This window comes from Poeciliopsis prolifica, unplaced genomic scaffold, assembly GCF_027474105.1.
Source record: "Poeciliopsis prolifica strain line A6 unplaced genomic scaffold, Auburn_PproV2 SCAFFOLD003, whole genome shotgun sequence".
Taxonomy (NCBI): domain Eukaryota; kingdom Metazoa; phylum Chordata; class Actinopteri; order Cyprinodontiformes; family Poeciliidae; genus Poeciliopsis; species Poeciliopsis prolifica.
In genome coordinates this window covers 18,128,285-18,148,350 of record NW_026562378.1, presented here as the reverse complement: position 1 = coordinate 18,148,350, position 20,066 = coordinate 18,128,285, and the positions used below count along the sequence as shown (strand labels likewise).

Genomic DNA, 20,066 nt, shown 5'->3' with positions numbered 1-20,066 from the left:
GCAGTGGGAATCAGCTTCTAAGAGATCGCAAGCCTCTGGGTATCATGTGAATCATGATACAGACAAAGGAGAGACAGAGGGCATGTGAACCTTTTTCACAAAGACTCTTCTCACCCCTCTGCTGAAAAAGCTCCTTGCATTCCCCTCCTTAGGTCTATCTCAGCACATCACCCCCCCTTTTGTCTCCCCTCTGTCCTTTCTCCTGCAAAGAATGAGAAGCATTTGTCCATTCTCTCTCAGCATCCATGCCGTTGTATCTCTGCCCCCTCCCATCTCCTGCACTTTCACACATCTTTTGTCCTTTTTGGACTATTTTCTGCTGTTCTTTACCCCCTTTTTCTCCTAATTCTCGGCAGTTGCTAGCCTGACTCTACTGTCAGCCTTGAATATGTGTTGAGCTCCTTTATGTTGCAGCCAAAATATGAGATACTTACTCCACCAAGTCCAGGGGGTCCATTAGGTCCTGGAGGCCCAGGGGGTCCAGGGTTTCCAGGGGTGCCAGGTTCACCATCTCTGCCACGAGGACCAGGGCTCCCCTGAAGGAAACAGAAAGAGTTCAAATAAACCTAAAAGATACTTAGAAAAGAACAAAAAATAGTTAAATGTGTTCATAAAACCCTTTTCTAATAAAAAATAAACTGGACGTTTATCAAAAATATATAAGCTTTAAGAATAAATGAAATGATTAATAATGCAAATAATAGGAATAAGAACAAATGTTAGCATAAAGAAAGTTTTATTTGGTTAGTTAGTAAACATCCGTATTCTCATATTTATGGTATTATGGATATAAATAATAATATTGTCTTTATTTTCTTATGTAGGGGAGAAGGGTCTAAAAGAACAGTTTTTATGACCAAAGATTCAATTATTTTTAAGTTACTGTGCCAATCTCTGAGCTCAGGAACAATTCATATATTCATATCCACTGGCAGTAAGTAAAACAACATGGACAGTATTAGTTAGCTACTGCTGACAGAAGCCCACAGCTCAGTTTATCATGAAATGATCTGACTTGCCGGTTTCTATCAACAAGGAATACTGAGTGAAATATGGTATTGAGACTCAACAAAACAAAACATTTCTGGTTTAGACATCCATTCAAAGCACTTTCATTACAGGTTGTGTTGCATACTTGTGATTTCTCAGGCCAACCCAGCATACCTCTGTGCATGTAGTGACAAATCACCGAGCAAGTTATTCCAAAACAAAAAATGTACAGAATATCTAAAAAGGCTGCAGACCTACAGCTCGCTAAAAATAAATCCAGCTCATGTTTAAATCTGCATAAACAAGATAACTACATGACATAAACTGCTCGCCTGCAGCCTACTATCACATCCGCCTTGTTACATTAATGAGGCGATCAAAGCAGATGCAGATTTCCCACACCAAGCGACTGGGAGGCCGCCAAGAGAAGCCAACATTTACATTCTGAGTCTCCCAACAGTCTTGCATCTGTTAAACAACCCAGACCACAGGGCCTAATGGAAATGACACATGACTGAGTGTAGTGCTCAGTGAAAGGCTACTATTATCTTATAACATACACACACACACATACGCGCGCATGCACACGCAGCCCCACACGCAGCCCCACACGCCCACCCTCCAGGAGCCGCAGCTATCAAATTCAATCAGACATACTGTACTCATTAACAGAGCAGGAAAGAAGTAAAGTTTTTTTTTAAGCTTCTGGGAGATTTTTCTTATTTTAATGTGTATGAAACCAACTTTTTCTCCTTTTTCTCCTCTTGGTCCTCGGGGTCCTTGCTCTCCTGGTGGGCCCTGGATGAACATGATGGAAGTAAATGAGGTTAGGATTTATTTCCATACAGGTGAAAGAAGCAGCTTTTGAATTTAAACTCTGATGGTGTTAAAGAGATGAAACTTGAATTAAATTGTTAATTCAATCTCAGGGTTTCCAGATATTTTCCTTTGAAATTCAAAACTTTTCAATGTTTTGTTAAATGTTCCACCTATTTTGACAGACGATTATAAAAACTAAATTTTTTATATTCCCTCCAAATATTTCTACAGTGGTCAAGCTTTAAATATGTAAACCACAAACTCAAATATGTCAAGTAAATAAGTAAATAAGATAGGAAAGAACACTTTTCAGTTTTTTCCTAATGAGTTTCTTGTTCTGAAACTTCCAGAGTTCACCTGGAGTGACATCTGTCCATGAAACATCTGCAGGTGTGTGCATGCACTTCCAGACAGCAAAGAACATACAAAAAAAGTATTTTTATTGGGAACATTGCGTTCTGAGTGTAAGATATTAAAATCAACTCAATTTTAGATATTTAATTAGGAGGGAATAGAGCCATGCTATTCTAAACTTTGATAATTGCTAAAACAAATGCCATATATGGACTAGACTCTACATGACTCAATCAAAAGCCAGTTTTTTTAAGCAATAAAATGGAAGAAAGTTAGATACCATGGGGCCGGATGGTCCTCTTGGTCCTACAACCTATGTTTAAAAAAAATAATAATTAAACAAATATATATTTCATATAAATAACTTTCATTTAACTGGTTCTGCAGAAGGTTTGCACTTAACTGGATATATTCTCCAGTTAAGTGCAAAAGGCAAGCAAAAACATGATCTTCCCCCAATCAAAAGTTGACTAGCTAATTGCTTATTTCTTCAGGCAAAGCGAAAGGAGAAACATACAGTAAACAATGGCCTTTTATTTCCTGCAATGAACTGAAGCACAAAACACTTCCAGGTGCAGCAGCAGCAGTGAGGAGTTTACTCTATCCTCTGTTAGGAACTTGAATGTACTAAGGCAGTGTTGGACTTGAATACACAAGCTATCCTCTTCTTGTCTCGTTGATGTGTTTTTTTTTTTTTTTTTTAAGCTGCTTTACAACTTACTGTTAAATTACAATCACTGTTTTTAAAGTCACACCCAAAAAGCTAATTTAAAGCTTGAAGTTAATTTAAGGGTAGTTGGGCATTTGCATTTCTAATACGTTTCCAGCGGTTGGTTTTACACCCGTTTCTTTTAGGATTAAACGCCCAAGGAAGATAAACATACTAATCTCAATAAAAGGACCAACTTAGGCTTTTCCTGACTACAACTGGTTTTATGTACTTTGAGGCTTAACTTGCTTAACTCTTTTTGTATATATAAAAGAGTTAAGCATATATACACATACATACATACATATATATATATGTATGTATGTTGTCTTTAATTGTTATAAGACAATTTCAAATATGACTTGAAAAAATGTGACTTTATAATTTAACATCTGAAATTTGGGCCACTGTCTCTTTAAAAACTCCTGCTCTTTCTGAAACTCCGCCAACAGGATGTCATCACAACATTGCTCTTCTGTTAACCATTTGAGGATTTTACGAGCGCTTCAGTGAGAAGTGATTCCATCTGATGCGCAGTTCCACCCAGGAGTTTACTGATTGATGCTGGCTAGTCTGAAGGGGCAGGGGGAGGAGTGCTCTGTGAGGGAAGAGCTTGGAGGCTTGGAAACTGCAGCTCCAAGGAGGAGTTGTGTCTCAAAGGCAGTGATCAGTCCACCCAGGGGTTTTACAGAGCTCAATGGTTACCTCAATGGTTACCATAGGAGATTAAAGGATTTCTCAAACATGCATGAAAGAATCAAGGCAACACTCCAGGTATTTTTGGAAGAAGGAATAACATTATAGAATGATTTAAAGCTCAGAAACAGATTATACTACCCCTTTAAACAAATACAGCATATTCAAATATACAATATATATCTTTTTTTCCTACATTTACAGTGTTTTACGTAAGAACTGTATATTCTAAATCCAAATCCAAAGCTAAAATTGCAATACTGTGCAATGTCAACTTACATCTGTAATGTCTCCGGGTTCACCTTTCTGACCCTGATGAAAGAGAAGTATAGCAGAAATACAATGATTAATGTGGCTTAAATACTATGTGTCACCACATTTTGAAGAAAAATCTTTATTCTTTTCAATAAGTGTTAAAAAGACCCATGTTTGCTGCTGAGTATATGACTATGGCATAGTGTGTACAAGAAAAACCTATTCCTCATCTGGCAACACTCATTTACATCAAACACATATCTAAATCCTTAAATGAGTAGTTCTTCCTACCTATCAATCAGGGAAAAACAGAGGCTTGACTTCACAGACACAGACAGTCATGATCAGAAACACAGTTATTTTGTGTCTCACCTTGGCTCCTGGTCCTCCTGTTAGATGTTCACCCAAGTTTGAGATGGAAATAGATCACAGTTAGTGAACAGATCGCACCATAAATCCATAAAATCAATACAGCATTCCACAGCAGAATAAAGGAATACTTGTATCAAACACAGAAACTATTCGAAAGACCACCACCAAATCATAGTGTTTACACAAAAAAGCCCATTACGAGAGAACAAGTGTTGTTTTTCTCACCATCTCACAAAAGCCTGAAACAGGTGCATTTAATGGAAGCAGCAGAAACCAAACAAGCTTCTGTAGAGCATGTTTCAACAAGAAGGGCTTAAATTTGTAGCACTTAATGTAAGGATTTTAGTATTTTGCTGGTAATTTTTTTGCAAAAAAATTAGTTACTCCAAAGCTTAAATTGTGCTTAGTTTTAAATAAGACTGGTCATGTTTTCATATTCAGTAAAATTATGCTTGACCAAATTTCAAAGGAGCAAATCCGTCATCAGTCCAGTTATGAAACCTTTACTCCTTTTAGTAGAATTTTTCCGTATGAAGGCTACAAATGATCATTCAATTTCGGTAACCAGCCTTATTTCTATTTATGCTGAAGATGAATTATTCTTTGTTACATACTTCTTAAAAAGCAACTATGTTTGCCTTCAAATGTTTTTCTAGCATTTAACCCACAAGCATGCATTGCAAACAGTGACACCTCTGGTTTCACTGATGCTCCTCAGCCGATTTTATTTACATTTCCAAAGCTGGCCATTGGTGTTGGGACACTGAGGCCTTTGTTTATCAGGAAGCCATGACACTTTGGAGGCGAGTGGCCTGAATGGCCTCCTTCATATACTCTGTACTCTCAGTAGAGAGTTGGGTTATTTTCTTGCCATCAGATCTGCAGAAATCCACAGAGAGGATATAGAGCAGAAATGTGAGGCCGTGGCTGCTTCACTGAGGTATTTCCTTAATCACTACCACATGTTTTTATGATACTCAGAGAAGGAGCGTATTTAAACAAGATGAGGCCAAGGTGCACCAGCTATGGAAAAACAGCGGCCAGATTAAGCTTTTCACTGAAACCCTGTCTGGGTGTCACTGCTTTTTCTCATCATCTGTTTGCTTTGGGGACAGAAAAGTGTGTTCAGATTAATTGTAACATCAAATATTCCAGGTGTTCTTTCATTGTCATCCCTCCAAAACAAACAGCATGATCCCATACAGTAATTTATTTATAAGAGAGGTAAGATAAATAAATTACAACCAAAAGGTGGCGGCTGGTCAGCAGGGCAGATGGGGCAACACTCTCCAAATGGGATTTCAGGTTTGGGGCAGTCTCTTAGCTCCTCGCAGACAATGTCATCACACAGAACCGTTCCCGTGTCGCACACACAGATGCGACAAGGCTCTGGTTTCCATATGTCCTTGTCGTTATAAAGCTGTCCTTCGTGTCTACAGGCAGAAGCATCGTCCTCTGTTTGAGATCCCAGTCAAGGGGCACAGAGAGGAGGGTGCAGGTAGGAGGGAAGAAGGAGATTAACCCATAATAACAGCTGGCATTAAGTGAAAAATCACAAAATATAATGTTTCTCTCTACAATCACTCCTCAACAGTGATAATTAAAGACATTTAGGAGATAGTTCAATGCAAAAATACCTTGTATTATTCATTTAAAAATGTAATTGTCTGAAGTGATATATGGAAAATTTATCTCATTATTACTGAATAAGCAAACATACCCTGAAATATATGCATGTAAACTGTCAGAGAATTATGTTACTAATATTGATTCCTTTTCATCAAAAAAATTTGAATACAGCATTGATTTAAAAACATGAACTCTCAGCTTATGAGTCATCAAATCTCCAAAATTGCAATTGATTGTTTTGTATTCTAGTTTACATAGTGCAATTTGAGATTTGAAGTCAACATGAGGTATAAATCAAATATTATAACATACTTAATGAAGAACAGTATGCTTGCTGTTTTAAAAAAGAAGCAAATTTTCCATGATTATTGCCATATTTTTAAGCCACTACTTTCTCCCTATGTTTGGAACCATGCGGCTTGTACCCTGATGCAGCTTATACATGCACATTTCCAGTTTTTTAAAAAGTTTGTGGGTGCGGCTTATAGCGAAGTGCGCTCGATAGTCCGGAAAATACGGTAGCAGCACTCCTGAACGGTCAAATTATCAAATGTGGCATATTTCTAGATTCTCTTTTCTGTTATTTAAAAGTTCCATCCATCCATAACTAACTTATATTTAAACCTTAAGAATGTGCTAATGTGGACTAAGAACTCCAGAAGTTAAGCCTATGAAAGTATGTAGAAAGAATTTGTAAGGATTTGTTTTATTTTACATTTACTTTGTATCAAGGCAGAAATGAATTAATCTCAGTCTCTAACATGATCAATAAATTTGAAGAAAGGCTGTTCCATCTCTAGTCTTATGTATCTGAGAAATCCCTTTCTCAGAGAGGATTTCATGCATCCCCCATCATTAAGGGGATGCATGCAACCTTTACAGTAGCCACAGGGTGGCGGTGTAAAACCACAGACTTCTATTTAGCCTGAGCAATAGTTGCAGGAAACCTCCAATAAATAACATGAGTAGCACCAGTAGCTGAAGGCTTAACAAGCTAAAAATAGAGCTAGCCTACATTGTGGGAAACACCCACATTTATTGCATAAGAGAATGACTTCAAATACGGGAAAAGAAAAAGTTTGCCTTTAGACCACAACCTGCCAAGGAGAACAGAAGGAATATGATGAATGTTTTAACAAGAAGTGACTGCATGTGATACAAATCTGATTAAATAAAGTAAATCTGACAACGGACAGAACAGGCATATTTTCCAGACTGGTAGAGACTGGCAGGAACACCTGCTGAGAGAAATTATCTGACTGGAGTCAATGAACCTGTGCAGACGGGTTAGAGGCAACAGACACAGCAAAAGTTAGGCCTAAAGGTATGAACTGGTAAGAGAGGATAAGAAGTGAAGGAACGAGAACAGTAGCTGTATTTACCTTTTAGCAATGCTTAAGTCTAGCTAACGTAACAGACCACAGCAGCAATGAATGGGGTCTTTCTGGAAAGGGGACCCAGTGGACAATTGACCAACTATTGGCTTGTATAAACATGGGGAGCATTTCAACCCCCATACACAGGCCGTGGCTGCGTCAGATGCCAGTTCAAACACATTAGAGGGAGGAAAATGGTGGCTTTCATGTGCATTCCTTGAGGTTTTCATGTTTAACTTTACAGGGTCAGATATTATCGAAGCCTGCACCTGCCCTTCTATTGGCTCACATATGAATGATTATTCTGATATGGGATACATTAATACCAGTCCAGCTCCATATACTTGAAAGCTGAAATTTCAGAAGTTTCTGATTATGGAATATAAATAGAAAAGCATTGGCTCCCAAGGGTAATTTTTATGGGACTAAAATGAACACTTGAAATAGAAATCCTGATGTTTCCTAGTGTCATAAAAGTTTCACCTTTATAAAAAGTGTAATGTAACTTTTTTATTTTTATGCATCTAAAATTCATGACTGAAAAGTCAAAATATGACCTCTTCACTATTTCTTCTAGAAAGATTTCTCCTCCAGCTAGAGAAGAAGGCTTGCATTATATCAAGACTCTTATTTCCCGGAGAGGGTAATTTGACACTTCAAATGACTTTAGCACAGCTACCTTCTTTCTTTTCTCCCCTTTCCTCTGAGAAAATACACCTTTTATTTGCTTTAAAGATTGAGCCCTCTTCTTCTTTTTCTTGCGCAGATAAAAATAATTTACTTGCCTGTCTTAGCGCTATTCCCTTCTGGCTCATTCTCTCTCTTTCCCCCTCTCTCTCTCTTCCTCTCTCTGTCTCTTGCTGTCACAGCTTAATCTTCCAAATGGAAGAACTAAAATATCACATAAAATTATATTTTTGCCCTGTTGGCCTTCTAACATTTCTTGTGAGTGCTAAAATTAAACAACAATGCAGGTACGTTCCACTTCACCTTTATAAATTAAATTGGGAAATATTAGGAATTATTTAATAATGGAAAATGATATTGCTCTAATTTCAGAAAGGTCAACAAGTTCACAACTGTGAAGTGTTTTTAAGAGTATTTTTAGTGACAGTATCACCTTTTTGCCTCAACATGCCAGGATTTGTCTGGATGCCCTCTGACAGCGATGGAATGTGAACACATTTTACCAAAGGCCCTTGAGCCTGACCACTTTTCAGTTTTTTTTCTGCCTCCCTACCCCTCTTTATTAAGTGAATCTGCAGTTTTAAAGAATAGTCTGTCAAGGCCCCTAAAGCAACCTGCAGGTGTCAGGCAGTTCAACTTCCAGAGAGAAGAGCCGTGGTGATAGGAAAAAGCTGCCGGGCTACAAGGAAGCCCAATGTGTCACTCATTTATTATTTTGTCTTAAAACTAAAAGCAACTAATACAACTTTTATTAGGTAGAATAACAGAGAAAACTTGGAAATAGCATCCAAAGAGGCAAGATCATATTCCAGTTGCAAAGATCTCCATCAGCCTTCTGAGCAAGCACCTGTGCATTTTATAGGCAGAAAATTTTCTGTATCATCTTTGCACTTTAAATCCTGCAAGATTTTGCGCAATAAAAATTTGATATTTCCCTTGAAGGTGCAATGACCACATCAAATCGCCATAAAAGCAAATTATTTCATAATCTTGCATCAACGAAAAACTTCACTCGAACATTATGACAAAGTTACACATGTTAGTCACTTACGGTCATCTTCCAGTTGACATCTCACAAGGGCTAATAGACAAACTTGGGATGCTACAAGAAGCAGTACAGTCCTGGAATCCATGAAGCTCAGCATGTCTAAATATTAGACATGCAGCGCGGAGAGAGAAGGGTGCGAAGGCTTCTCTCAGTAATTTTTAGTGTTTTATGTCCCAGTTACAAAAAACGGACCATTCGACTTTTACCCTTCCCGGATGATAATCGATGAGGGGGGAATCCAGCGGCAGGACCCGGACCTGCAGCACAAACTCAGCACCGACCGCTCCAGGCCAGACGCTGTAGTTTTATGTCCCCGTTGTCTTCAATGAATCCTCGTATATTCCAAAATACCAGCCCGGCCCCCTTTAACCCCCCTGTCAGGCTGAAATTTGACTCCCCTTTATTTTTCCCTCCCAGTCGGTCTCCCAGGTTCCATTATCCCACTTCTAGACCACTCCTTTCCTCACGTGTGGACAGGAGCCCGAAAAAGACGCAAACTTATTTTTACTCTTTTCCTGTTTGAATGCAGTCTCACCTTCACCTCACTCATCGGGAGAGAGCCAGCGTGGTTTGGTTCCTGCAAATTGCGGCACTTCTTTGACATTTAGTGATACAGGTGCCTAGACTGTAACTAATTTTTTGCACATGAAGCCGACTGTACACCCATCACAAAACGTCTTTTGCTCTGAAAAGTACCATTCTGTTGTAATGTTAGCGCTCAAAACCCCAATACACGTGCACGTCTTAATAGCATAAAATAAATTAGGCTATAATAGATATATAAATAAATACAATCACAAACCCAAATTTCAGTATATTCAGTAATTTTGAATACCACACATGATCAAGCCACAAAAGCTTATTTCTTACTGATAGAGTTCTCCCTTAGAGGTGTATTCTAGCTTATCACTGGAAAGTTAAGTGGAAGGAAAAAGTGACAGAAAATGGCGCACAAGCAAGTAGATGAGAGCAGTGCATTCAAGAGTTGGTGGGAGACTTTGGAATTACAGAAGTGTCCTAGAAATGGGGTACAAATGTATTTGTGTTATGAACCTCAGAAGCCTTAACTGAGCAAAGAAAAAAGAAATGATTGAAAGGACCTTAGTATTCAGTGTAATTAGACCCACAACAATCTTTTCAGATGTCCAGTATATTTTCAGTTTCATTTTGGAATCAATTAGCAGAGTTCAGGAAGGTTTGAATTTTCTGATAATCATTTCATTTACAAACAGGGCCTGTACTCCTCTGACAAAAGTACCAATAGGTGTTTTAATGACTATTAAAATAGACCATCATTATTTTTTAATAACTTAAACCTCATGGAGAAACTTTGGATTGTTATCCTGAAGAAGATCAGAGACACCAACCTGAACCTTGAAGTTCAGTGTAACACTGCTGCCTTAACCCTTCTGCGATCTTATCTTTCTGTTTACTCCCCTAATAAAATCCCCACACTAAAGCAGTTTACTTTAATTAGAAATCCAAAATCTATTTTGCATGATGAAACAATCTGTTATTAATCAATTCAACTCAATTAATTCATTTTATCATGACATTTTTTGTTACACAATACAAAAAAATGATAACAATATTATACTTTCTTTTCTTTTTATGACAAACCAACTGTCATAAGTTTTCTTCTACACAGTAAGAGTTTATTATTGGAATTATATAAATGTGAAGTAATTACTGCTGAATTAACGACATTAAAAGTGAAAAAAGTCAACAATCACAACATAAGGGTTAACAGAGCAACACACTGATACGCTCCATGCCACACTACGCTGATACAGAAATAATTAATAAAAATGAGCTGGGACAGGTTCAATTAAATTCTATTCAGTTTTATTTATACAGCACCAATGTCAGCATACAAAACAGACATGACTAATCTCAACCTGTGCAACTTCAAATTGATATTTCACTGAAAAAACTGCACGATCAAAACATGTGTGACATTTGGATGAAATGCCCTGGGTCTAAAACATTGCATAAACAGTTAGTTGACCATTAGAGAAATTCTTCTAATTTTCAGTTTTAATTAATAGCAGGAACATCTGACTGCTTCATATGCTCAATTTCTGGACTCCTTCCTCTGAGATGGCAGATGGCCTTCCAGAACAGCGTAGAATTTCTCATCAGAGCCACGGACAGGCCCTGGAGTTTGACCTGTTCAGGCTTTCACCTGTCCCATCAGACACTAAGATTCCACCAAAAGCCATTTGTGGGTAGCAGATGACAATTTTGTTGCATCGTCAAGAGATCTCAGGTCTTTACAGGTTGCGACCTTTGAGCTTTGACGTTTGACCTACCACACTTTGTTGGAGCCAGACGCAGCTGGTGTCTCCTGAGAATGCAATAGGGCTGATGATGAGGCGTCCAAGGAGAACGGAGGTTATCACCTGAAAAGCTTTGTAAATCAGTGAGCTTGATAATTGGTTTACATGAGATGAGTGTTGAGCAAGTGGACCACTGGAAACTAACACAGTTAAATTTGTACCAAATTAATAAAATGTTAAATTGAGCCATTTTATTTCTGTCTTCAACAAAAACCACCCAATACGTTTATTGGCCAAATAAATCATATTTTGTCTTTTTTTATTAACTGACTTGAATTTGCTGAAGTTGTAATTTTGTGAATTTCTAGTCATGTTTTGGCAGATTGTGGAGCACAAATGTATCATCTCAGTCTGTAAGTCTTTTGTGAATAATAATATAGTTATTTTTCTTTTGGGATCTTGTGGTTGGATCTCAAACCCTTTGTAGCTCTGGGATCAAAGGCAAAATGTCACTAAACTGACAATTATCAATTCATAGGGCAGAGGCAGAAAAAGACGAGTAGTGTTTTGGTTTGGCATTGTTGTAGACTGACTGGCTACATGCCATTCTCTTTTTAAACCTTAAATTTTTACAATTTTAAGGTTTGAACAGGTCAGATGTTGTCACATATGTAATAAAATAACAAACAATGATAATGATGAAATGCTTATGCCATAAATAAAATAAAAAACAGCACCAGTATTCAGATCGAAACAAAATATTGGTCAACATAATAGTTGCAAATGTTTTACTGAACCTGTTGCCAATTTTTAGTTGACTTTGGATGAGAAACTTCTAACTCAATGAGTAGTTAAGCTTACAAGCTTCTTTCATTGTAATTTTGTTGATCATAAGTTAAAAAGTTTGGCAACTCTTACTTTAATTAATTTTTTGTAGAGATGCTGGCTGTGTTTGTGCATATCGGCACCTACATTTTTACTGGTAGAATAAATGTGTTTATTGATTGAAAATTTGAATAAAAAATTACACTACCGCAACACAAAATAATGTTTTAAAAATAATTGTACACATTTTTACAGGCATTGATTTTAGTAATTGTGAGCTCTGTATGTTAAACCGGTGCTTCCCAAAGTGTGGGGCGATGTGCCATTGTAGGGGAGGAGGGAGTAAAGATCTTTGCCAACAGATGTGTGTGCTTCAAAGTGATAGGTTAAACCTGCACAGATCTTTCAAAAATAAAACACATGGCATGAGTGAACACCGGAGCCAGAGACCAGACATCCTTTACTTGGAAGGGAATAAAATCTCAACAAAATAAAACATTAAAAAACAATTCTAAGCTGGTCTCAGGATAGAAAAACATGAGGCTAGAGAAGCTTTGCAGCTGTTTAGGAATGAAGTCTGCCTGGAAAGACAATCAAAAAGTTTGGGACAAAGAAAAGCAGAGAGAAAAGCAGACAGAGAAGGGAGGTGCAAAATTGTTGAAAATGTGAGGCAGAGTAAGAGGTAAGGTGGGTGGGAAAGTTGGAATGCAGGAGGAAGGGAGAGAAAAGACAACTGAAAAAGGGGAGAACGTGGGATACCAAGGATGAGATCCGCAGGCACACAGAGCTTTAACTGAAGCCATGTGAGACTGCTGCAGAAATAACAAAAGCCATGACATCACAAGCTGGGTTGGCACTGAAAGACGACCTATAGGCACAATAACATTACTTCCAATAGCCTGGTTCCTTCCACAAGGGCATATCCAAAACACACTCACTGCCTTGTTACATTATTACTATCAAAAGTAAGGTTAACATGGATTTAATTTTGTATTCCCAAAAATATAAAATGTATTTTAATAATTTAGAGTTAAGCATTAGGCTTTTATTTTAGGCCACAAATTAATGAAAACAAGAAATATAATATAAGTCAAAAGGCTCTCCAGCAGTGTAATCTGGGACACTCAATAGAGTTTTTTGTTGTTGTTGTATTTAAAAGTAATATAGTGACCAAAGAAATAGAGCAAAGAATCACAAGATATAAACAAGCTGGTATATTTTTCTCCACCAGTTTTTAATTAAGACCAATAAAATCTGCCGTCTTGGCACATAAACTTGAGTGTTTATGAATGGGACTTGAAAAGGGGCTGGGAACTTGTAGACAAATGTGTTTCCACCCTGACCAAATAAACGGTATCAGCAGAACACCGTGTGGTCTATTGATTTTTAACATCACTGTGAAAATAATTAATTAAAGATGTTAAGGATATTTTCTAGGCTTAATTGTTTATTTTACATGCAACTGGTATTTTCCTGTTTAAAAAATGCAGAATACTAAAATCTTTTTGGATTTTAAAGAGCAGTTTTACTTCTCCATATTTAGAAATTAGAGGTCTTATACAGCTCTGAGAAAGAAACAGCTGCCCCTAGTTGCACACTTTCACTTAAATGTTAAAGTAATATCTTGGTCCTCTTTGATTAAAGGTCTGGTTTTTTGTATTCATCACCACCTTGGGAGCTGTGGGATCTCTGGATCACTTTTTCTCATTCTTGTTTGTTTGCTTGAGTTTGTTTGTTTTCATGGATCGCTCGGGTCATGAATCAGACTCAGAGACAGTCCTGTCTGATTTAGAGCTCATTTGTCAACAATACAGAACACCCATGTTTACAGAGGCCACTCTCTGTCTCACACAAATCCATAGCAGCTGACGTCAAAGTGTGAACATACAGTTAGGGCCAGAAATATTTGGACAGTGACACAGGTTTTGTTATTTTAGCTGTTGACAAAAATATGTTCAGAAATACAATTTATATATAGTATGGGCTGAAAGTGCACACTCCCAGCTGCAATATGAGAGTTTCCACATCCAAATCGGAGAAAGGGTTTAGGAATCATAGCTCTGTAATGCAGAGTCTCTCTTTTTCAAGGGACCAAAAGTAATTGGACAATGGACTCTAAAGGCTGCAAGTAACTCAAAAGGCCTTTCCCTCGTTAACCTGTAATCAATTAAGTAGTTAAAAGGTCTGGGGTTGTTTCCAGGTGTGTGGTTTTGCATTTGGAAGCTGTTGCTGTGACCAGACAACATGCGGTCAAAGGAGCTCTCAATTGAGGTGAAGCAGAACATCCTGAGGCTGAAAAAAAAGAAAAAAATCCATCAGAGAGATAGCAGACATGCTTGGAGTAGCAAAATCAACAGTCTGGTACATTCTGAGGAAAAAGGAATTGACTGGTGAGCTTGGGAACTCAAAAAGGCCTGGGCGTCCACGGAAGACAACAGTGGTGGATGATCGCCGCATACTTTCTTTGGTGAAGAAGAACCCGTTCACAACATCAACTGAGGTCCAGAACACTCTCAGGGAAGTAGGTGTATCTGTCTCTAAGTCAACAGTAAAGAGAAGACTCCATGAAAGCAAATACAAAGGGTTCACATGTAGATGCAAACCATTCATCAATTCAAAAATAGACAGGCCAGAGTTAAATTTGCCCAAAAAACACCTCAAGAAGCCAGCCCAGTTCTGGAAAAGTATTCTATGGACAGATGAGACAAAGATCAACCTGTACCAGAATGATGGGAAGAAAAAAGTTTGGAGAGAAAGGGAACGGCACATGATCCAAGGCACACCACATCCTCTGTAAAACATGGTGGAGGCAACGTGATGGCATGGGCATGCATGGCTTTCAATGGCACTGGGTGACTTGTGTTTATTGCTGACATAACAGCAGACAAGAGTAGCCGGATGAATTCTGAAGTGTACCGGGATATACTGTCAGCCCAGATTCAGCCAAATGCTGCAAAGTTGATCGGACGGCGCTTCACAGTACAGATGGATAATGACCCCAAGCATACAGCCAAAGCTACCCAGGAGTTCATGAGAGCAAAAAGGTGGAATATTCTGCAATGGCCAAGTCAATCACCAGATCTTAACCCAATTGAGCATGCATTTCACTTGCTCAAATCCAGACTTCAGATGGAAAGACCCACTAACAAGCAAGACCTGAAGGCTGCGGCTGTAAAGGCCTGGCAAAGCATTAAGAAGGAGGAAACCCAGCGTTTGGTGATGTCCATGGGTTCCAGACTTAAGGCAGTGATTGCCTCCAAAGGATTCGCAACAAAATATTGAGAAAAAACTTTTTTGTTTGGGTTATGTTTATATGTCCAATTACATTTGAGCTCCTAAAATGTGGAGTGTTTGTAAACAAATGTGTACAATTCCTACATTTTCTATCAGATATTTTTGTTCAACCCTTTAAATTAAACGTTACAATCTGCACTTGAATTTTGTTGTAGCGGTTTCATTTCAAATCCAATACGGTGGCATGCAGAGCCCAACTCACGAAAATTGTGTTACTGTCCAAATATTTCTGGCCCTAACTGTAGCTTGAGGTGATATTTCAGCTGTTTTGAAATGGGCTTGAAGTGGAGTGGTTGTAAGTTCTCTGTATTTTACAGATATCAAATGTCTTGTTGAATATTTGATGAAAATCAGAAAACGTGGAAGTAAATTTCTATGATCCAAAGTCACAACAAATTATGTCATTATGATTGTCTGCTGTGATAAATTGTGGGTGTGTCCTCTATTTTTACACTTAGCTGTAAAGCATTATGCAGCTAAAAACAATTTATGGTGTGTTGTTGATTTTTGCTTCAATTTTTTTTGTTTGCAGCACTTTTAAAAAGGTGTAAAGAAATGTTTTCATAGTGAAAGCCAGAACAGTTGAGGAGTCAAAAGTGATAAAAAAAAGGGAAAAATTTGTGGCACAATCAGTGGAAACCTCTTGAAGTGGTTCAGAGTGGGAAGAGTGTGGAATAGTCCAGATCTCTGGAAGAGTTTACTGGTGGAAGCATGTGTTTTGAGAGTGCTCTGTGAGCGCCAGAGAAAGAGAGAGAGGAGCAATGATGATGAGGAATAAGGGGAGGGAGGAAGGAGAAGTGGAAAATTCAGGAGTAGTTTGTATTCAAAGACATAACTGAACTGCTTTGCATATTTCTCTGAATTTTTGCATTTTTCAGAGTATTTTAACAGAGAAAATCTCAACAAGTTAAAAAGTATGACATACCTACATTATTTTGTTGCACATATTTGTATGTTTCACTCAGTTGAGAGAAACTGAAAATACCTTAATTTTGTAGTTTAACTCAAATATAAAGTATAATGTATTTATACTTTATATAATATATTTACATCTATTTCGTCAACGGAACTCGTTTCTGTTTTTTTTTCTTTCTCTCGCATCCGTCTGCTTTGTCCATCAGAGTGATCGGTGTTCCTACATTCCTGTTGGGTTCAACTTCTTGCAGGGGTGTGAGATTTTCAGAAGGTCTTCCACTCTCAAAACATTTTAGCCTTACATAATAGCCTTAAGTGGGAAGACTTATGCAAAAACATTTTAGAAAATAAAATGTGCTTTTTTGTTTGTGGAAGTCATCAATTAAATATATACACATATCATCTATACTGTACATTACATACTGTTTCCTGCAGATTTACTGGCTTGGTGTGCTAAAGAAAAATGCTTCATAGTCAAATTGCTATGCCAAATGCTTTCATCTGTTTCTCATGTCCTCTTGAGATTCCCAACAGTTGAAGAGTTGGCATTTAGCTGAACTGTAAACTACCCACTAGCCAACATTTTCCTTTTAGTCAATAATCTATCCTTGAGGTAATACTTTTTGAAAGAAATCTCCCAAGAAAATACAACAAACAACAAATCCATCTTTTAAGATGGATTTGTCCATTTCAGTTCATGAGTGTTTTAAACAAAGCATCTTATGTTAGAGAAATGTCTTATGGCTCACTTGCAGAAACTGGTTTTGGACAAAAAAATATTTTTTGCTGCTGTAGAGAAAAATAGATCAAAACTGATCAGTTAGTGTGACACAATCACAATGACGATCTAGGTCTTTACACCTAAGGAGTGGTATGTAAGCATATGGACATTCGAGTAAATAACATATAAGATATCAGTCAATGATAAGAAACCACTCAATGCTTTTAGTATCTGCACATAGCTTAGATGACTTGTTTAAAGTTCAATCCGACCATCAGAATGGAGAAAACAGCAGCGAGGCTGCAGCAGCGGAAGTCCACACTGATTGTCACTCCAGTCAGCTTAGAACAGAGGATAAAATCCACAAAGACTTACCAGGATTTTCTTCAAGATAGGAAAAAGTTGCCCATTCCACTGACTCTTGGTTTCAGCTCAAAGTATGGATTCATCCTGCCTTAAATCAACTGGGTGGTATAAAGATGCATCAAATACTTCACTTGGATCCCCAGGCTACATTTCAATACGACAGACTACTTGAATATTGTTGCTTTCATCCCTTTCATTTTTGTCACTTTAAATCATCTCAAATTGATTTCCCAAACATGACAATGAGTTCTCTGCATTCTGAATACATTCATCTATGACAGCAACTTCTGGAAATGGTGGAACAAGAGACTCGAATAATGTGCAGCTCATAAATCTGCAGCATCTGAGTGATTCAATAAAATCTCAAGATGAACCAAAATCCCTGAAGAATGTTTGCAGCATCTTGTTGAATCTTAGTTGTGAAGAATTAAGACAATTCTAGAAGCAATGGGTCAGGTTTAAAGTATGAATCCTGTCGACAACAAACATGTTAACGTCAGAAAGGTTCACTCTTAGCACTGTTTGATGTGTCCTTGTGTGTTTATAGAGGAGTAACTCCACTTATTTATGACACTGTGCAAACATGTTCTGAGCTAAACAAAGGAAGAGTGATTAAAATAGCTTAATGCAAAGTTGTTGCATGTTCCAGGAAATGGTGGGTTTAAATCAAGTTCTTCAAGCATAAACATTGTCTAAACTGTGAACATGTACTGAAAGTTTCAGCTCCATTTGGTGAAAGCTTAGCAAACCTGGGTGGTTTCTGTTCTAATTCGTAACACAAACAATCAGATCATTAAGAACATGCATGATCTGTAGGCCCACAAGTGTTTTTTCTGCTATAATTGAAATGAATGCATTGAAAAAAATCAATAGAATGTTCTTTTTAAGGAGATTTTTTTAGAAGACTATTTGTCACTATTATTAAATGTTGTTATTTTATCTTTTAAGAGTTTAGAAAGGATTTAGTGAAAAATCCTGTATGTGGCTTTAACTGTATTTATTAATGTTCTCACTCTAGAAAAATGAATTCTATGTATTCAGCTATAAAAACTAATACAGAACAATGTATATCACCATAAAAGTTAAGAGAGTAGACACCCCAGCTTTGACCTCATCAGTCAGTAATCTGTTCAGGTGACATGTCATCATGGCTGTGCAGAAATAAACAAAGCTCAGTATATTAGAAACATGTCCTACATTGGATTCATGTTATAAATGAGTACCATGATACAGTGAAAACATTGGAAGCCATATCTGTCAGATGTGGTGTGGCTGGTATGTTTGGAGCCAATTTCCTGCAGCAGATCAGTTGAAGCTGGGTACATGAATAGGCCTCTTCAAGGTTTCAGAAGCCCTTGCTGATGAAAGAAGCTAGTGGAAATTTAAAGGGGTTAAAACCAAAAATAAATTACTGTGAGTAACGTCAGGTTTGCTTCCTAAGTTAGAAGATGAGAGGGAACATAATCACATATAATAAATAAAATATATTCTCTATTTTGCCTGCTCCTGAAGGTTACAAGTTTATTCTCTATTGAATTTATGGAAACAAAATTCATTATTATTTAACCCCCCCCATGCCGACCTAAAGGAGAAACCATAAGATGACAATCTGAGACTTTCTTGTGTGGAGATTACATGTTTTTACCTGTAGACACCTTTTCAATGTACTACAGTTTTCCCTCACAGTTCAAAGGGATTTATGTAAGATTAATTAGTGGTTTTAAATTACTTTTGAGTGTACATAGATGTCTGTCTCTATGTTTCTATATTGTATTAGAATCCACTAATTTGCCTGCCACAGCTGCATTATTGCCCATCAATCCTGCCCAACGCCTCTGATACGCCTCCAGATAAGAAAAATAGCTTGAAAGAATTTGTTTTGCACATTGTTGATGCTACACCTTTTCTCTTTGAAAAGCATTCCTGGGCAAACCTGTCACAGCTTTTCACGGAGCCTGAACACTACTTGGAAATCAAAAGGATAAAAACAATAAAAACTGCCTTTCAGAGAATTGAAAGGCAGTAATGTTACTTTTCAACATTACTGACCTTCACTTATGTGCTGTATTTGCAGAAGTTTTAAATAATTTGTGTGAGACTTTTTTTCCTTCCAGATAGAGGGGAGCTCTCGTCAAATTGCTCCCCTCAAGTAAAAACAGGGATTTTCAAATAATTTTAAATCCTAAACAGACCACACTTATTAGAGCAAGAAGTCATTTTATCACTGTTTGAAACTTTTCTTTGAGCTACAGAAGCCTTTGTATAAAGTTTTGATGCAGCACCTCATAAACTCATGCATCAAAAAGTGTGATGTGATAAATCTTTAGGGGATCCTCACATCCCCTAAAGAGTCTCCTAAAAAGTTTGGAAAGCCACAAATGGGTTGCATCATTTCATGGCAAAAATGCAATTGTGAAAATGGAAACTACTCAGTAGCATTGCTTGGCCAAAAACAATGAATCATGAGAGTCACATACATCCAAGAGGAAAGAGAGGGAAGAGAAAAAGAGCAAAAAAGACAGGTGTTATGGAAAACAGATAAACTCTTGGCATAACAGCCATCCAGGCCAGGTTTGATCCTCTGAGGAGTTTTACACAGAGGTTGTCAAAAGAAACAGATCAGGAAAAGGGAAAAGAGGGAGAGTTTTTTGCTTTGGAAAACAAAGACACAGTGAGTGGTGTGCTTAAGTTCTGGGGGGAAATAGACTGTTTTCCTGTGTCTCAAGTATGA

The 20,066-nt window shown here is 37.6% G+C and overlaps 1 protein-coding gene across 2 annotated transcripts in view; it reads right to left on the bottom strand.

The window, feature by feature from the left end:
- The window catches only part of col2a1b (collagen, type II, alpha 1b), a 49,576-nt gene extending 40,347 nt beyond the window's left edge, over positions 1–9,229 (bottom strand). The window contains exons 1-7 of one of the 2 annotated variants that reach the window (XM_055023353.1): positions 8,939–9,229; positions 5,441–5,650; positions 4,196–4,212; positions 3,848–3,880; positions 2,444–2,476; positions 1,735–1,788; positions 435–536 (exon numbers count right to left, since the gene is read on the bottom strand). In XM_055023353.1, coding sequence (XP_054879328.1) covers positions 435–536; positions 1,735–1,788; positions 2,444–2,476; positions 3,848–3,880; positions 4,196–4,212; positions 5,441–5,650; positions 8,939–9,032 — 543 coding nt within the window. In that variant the 5' untranslated portion in view covers positions 9,033–9,229. The remainder of the gene's footprint in view (positions 1–434; positions 537–1,734; positions 1,789–2,443; positions 2,477–3,847; positions 3,881–4,195; positions 4,213–5,440; positions 5,651–8,938) is intronic. The other variant, XM_055023354.1, reaches the window with a different exon arrangement.
- Between the last annotated feature and the right edge of the window lie 10,837 nt (positions 9,230–20,066).